Source organism: Gymnoscopelus microlampas (genome assembly GCF_963454915.1).
Source record: "Gymnoscopelus microlampas genome assembly, chromosome: 24".
Taxonomy (NCBI): domain Eukaryota; kingdom Metazoa; phylum Chordata; class Actinopteri; order Myctophiformes; family Myctophidae; genus Gymnoscopelus; species Gymnoscopelus microlampas.
This window is the reverse complement of record NC_139961.1, coordinates 33,124,405-33,127,317: the sequence shown is the minus strand read 5'-3', so window position 1 is coordinate 33,127,317 and position 2,913 is coordinate 33,124,405. Positions and strand designations below refer to the sequence as shown.

The window sequence follows — 2,913 nt, the reverse complement described above, 5'->3', positions numbered from 1 at the left end:
ATCATTTGGTTCCATTCGTACCCTCTCAGAGTGGAACCCTGAGGGGACCCTCAGGGTTCCTCGAGGGGGTTCCAAATGGACTGGCTTATTGGTTTGAGTCAACTTTTAATCTATACTTTGTCGTATGAACATGCCGCTTTTCAGTGAGTGACAAGGTCATGTGACAAAGTGTACATTTGGTTTAAGCCCTGTGTTGTTTGACAGGATCTCTGTGGTCCAAGAAGCCCCCCCCCCCTCCCCCAACCACCCGTTTTTTGTCTACCAGCACTACCAACACTGACGGTCCCATTCCATTTCAAAAGAGCAGGTTGAGTAGCGGTAGCAGCTGACTCGACTGGAATGGAACAAGGCCCGTTAGTGCCCTCGCCTCAACACCAATGGCTCTACCTTATCGGCCATTCAAGAAAACCGCCGTACCGACCAACGATAACACAGCAAATGTGGCCAGCGTCGAGTAAAGCCCGATTCATACTTCGGTCACACGTGTTTGTCTGTCTGTGTCGCTGGATGAAAATAACGTATTTTAGCTGAAAACCGTGTCAGCGAAGTATGAGTTAGGCTTTAAGATTACACAGCTGCTGGTTTGCAGGTAGGAGTGTCTGAGGTTTTTAGGCTCAAGTGAGGAATTGTGGGAGATGCAGTGCGTTCAGATGCCTGGTGTTGTGGGTAGGTGGGGGATTCTGGGCAACGGTAATAAACACATGCATTACTCTTTAACCACTTATGCCCTATTCAAACAACTTAGAAACTTTGTGAACATTTGTGAAGATTTTCGGTTATAATGACAAGCCCAAAATAGGGACGCCAGGGTGTAAGTGGTTAAAGACATTTAGGAAATATATTTCTTTCCAGTCCAGCACTTTGTACCGGACTAATTAAACCACCCCAAAACAAAACAAAACCTTGATTAGAATAAATAAGAAATTTATATTTAAGAAAATACTTTTAATATCAATATAATATTATCAGCTCTCAGGCAACCCCCACTGTACAGTCCCAAAACAATATCAATATACATTTTCTGGTAAACTAGCTTTTTAAATAGATTTTCCATGACAGAATAACAATATACTGATGATGATAGATGTGGTAGAGGTCCAAAACAGACGTAATAATACAATAATCTTTTCTCATATGTGATAGAAAACATAAGGACATTATAGACATTAAGGCATCGGGTTGGTCTATAATATCAAACATTCATGTTCCAAAAATAAATACAATATCTATTCTACCTGTTGTAGACGTGTGATCAGTGTACCTCTCAGGTCAGGCCTCCTCGCCGTGCGTGAGGTAGGACCATTTCTCAGGGTGCCGTGGGAACAGCTTAACCACATTGACTGAGAAAGAGGTTGGACGTGCAGTAACGTTACGTCGCCTTGCGCGAACAGAACCTCCACGTACTGTATGTGCGAGCGCACTCTCGCGCATTGCGCACCCCTCCGCGAATAAATAAGCGTGTGGGTACCGCTTGAGTTTAAGATTGCTTTTTGTCTGAGCGACTCAAGTTTGCGTCTCTGTGTTCGTGAAAATGTGGGTCACAGGCTAAATGGCCACTTAAAGCACAGGGAACTGCCAGATGTACGCACATATACGTGCACACACACACACACACACACACACACACACACACACACACACACACACACACACACAGTCTTAGACTGTGTGTGTGTGTGTGTGTGTGTGTGTGTGTGTGTGTGTGTGTGTGTGTGTGTGTGTGTGTGTGTGTGTGTGTTCATTCTGTTAAGGGTTCAGACAGTCCACAGGGCTGAGCTGTCCTCTCCACTGGGCTGGAGTTGGGAGAGGAGGTTGGTGGGTTGTTGAGCAGCAGTCTGCCTCGCGCCAAGTCACACACACACAGGGGGCCGGAGAGACTCAAACCTCCCCCTCGGACCATCAGTCTGGAAGAGAGAGACCACAGAGAGGATGAACAGGCGTGTTAATTGAGATTGTTAATGTACAGAAGCAGCATCAAACATCAGTATCGTTGCTGTCGGGCAGAAACCTCGTACTGTATCTTCATCTTTTTATGTTTCTTTCATAAATGAATGCCCTTCTTCATCATACTACAGTGTCACACAAAAGTAACTGTGGGTTTTCTAAATACTGAACCAAAGAAAAAAAGAGCTTGTGACTAAATGATCCATCGGAACAGGGGCTCTTTTTATTTTATTTTTTATTAATTTACAGTATGCCGTGGCATAATGGCATTAATAGCACCATTGGTATGAATGAGACACAGATGTATTAAGCAGGTTTTGCACTGTAAAGTCCCCAACAGTTTTTCCACAACTGGTGTTTGTTTGTTTGTCTGTAAACAGTACAATGGAATGAACCTCGCTGACAGTTCAGACAGCAGACATATCAAGAAAGCCTCAAGTGCTTTGAACTAAAAGCCTTGTGCAGACTGAGTTCGTTCCATGCCTCCCGAATGAGATTATCCTGTTTATTAGTGGCACAATAACAGCTCCACACTGGAGCAAAAACAAACAACCACTTTCAACCTGGGATCCGTCTTTTGGGCATGTTGTTATAGGCAAAACATTTCAAAAGTCTTTCAAAAGAAAAATCTTGACATTTATTTATTTTTGCCAAAAATGACATGCCCAAAATTAGGGATTGAATATTAATGTATCATTATAGTAAATCATTGATGACTTTTTAAATTCGATTCGTTTGATTAACTGTTGTGCACCCCTACTCTCCATCTATCTGTCCCTTCCTCTCACATGAACGTCCACTCTCTCCTCCCAAGCACACCCAGGAGGAGCTGCTGCAGAGATGCAACATTCCCTTCTTTCCATCTTCTGATTACACACACACACACACACACACACACGCACACACACACGCATGCAAACACACGCACATACACACGCACGCATGCATGCAAACACACGCACATACACA

General features: G+C 43.7%; 1 protein-coding gene across 1 annotated transcript in view; it reads right to left on the bottom strand.

Moving 5' to 3' along the window:
• Nucleotides 1-1,697: 1,697 nt before the first annotated feature.
• Nucleotides 1,698-2,913, bottom strand: part of LOC311041188 (insulin receptor substrate 2-like) — an 11,655-nt gene continuing 10,439 nt past the window's right edge. Inside the window, exon 3 of the mRNA XM_084051719.1 lies at nt 1,698-1,904. Within this exon, the coding sequence (XP_083907845.1) occupies nt 1,900-1,904 (5 nt within the window). The 3' untranslated portion in view covers nt 1,698-1,899. The remainder of the gene's footprint in view (nt 1,905-2,913) is intronic.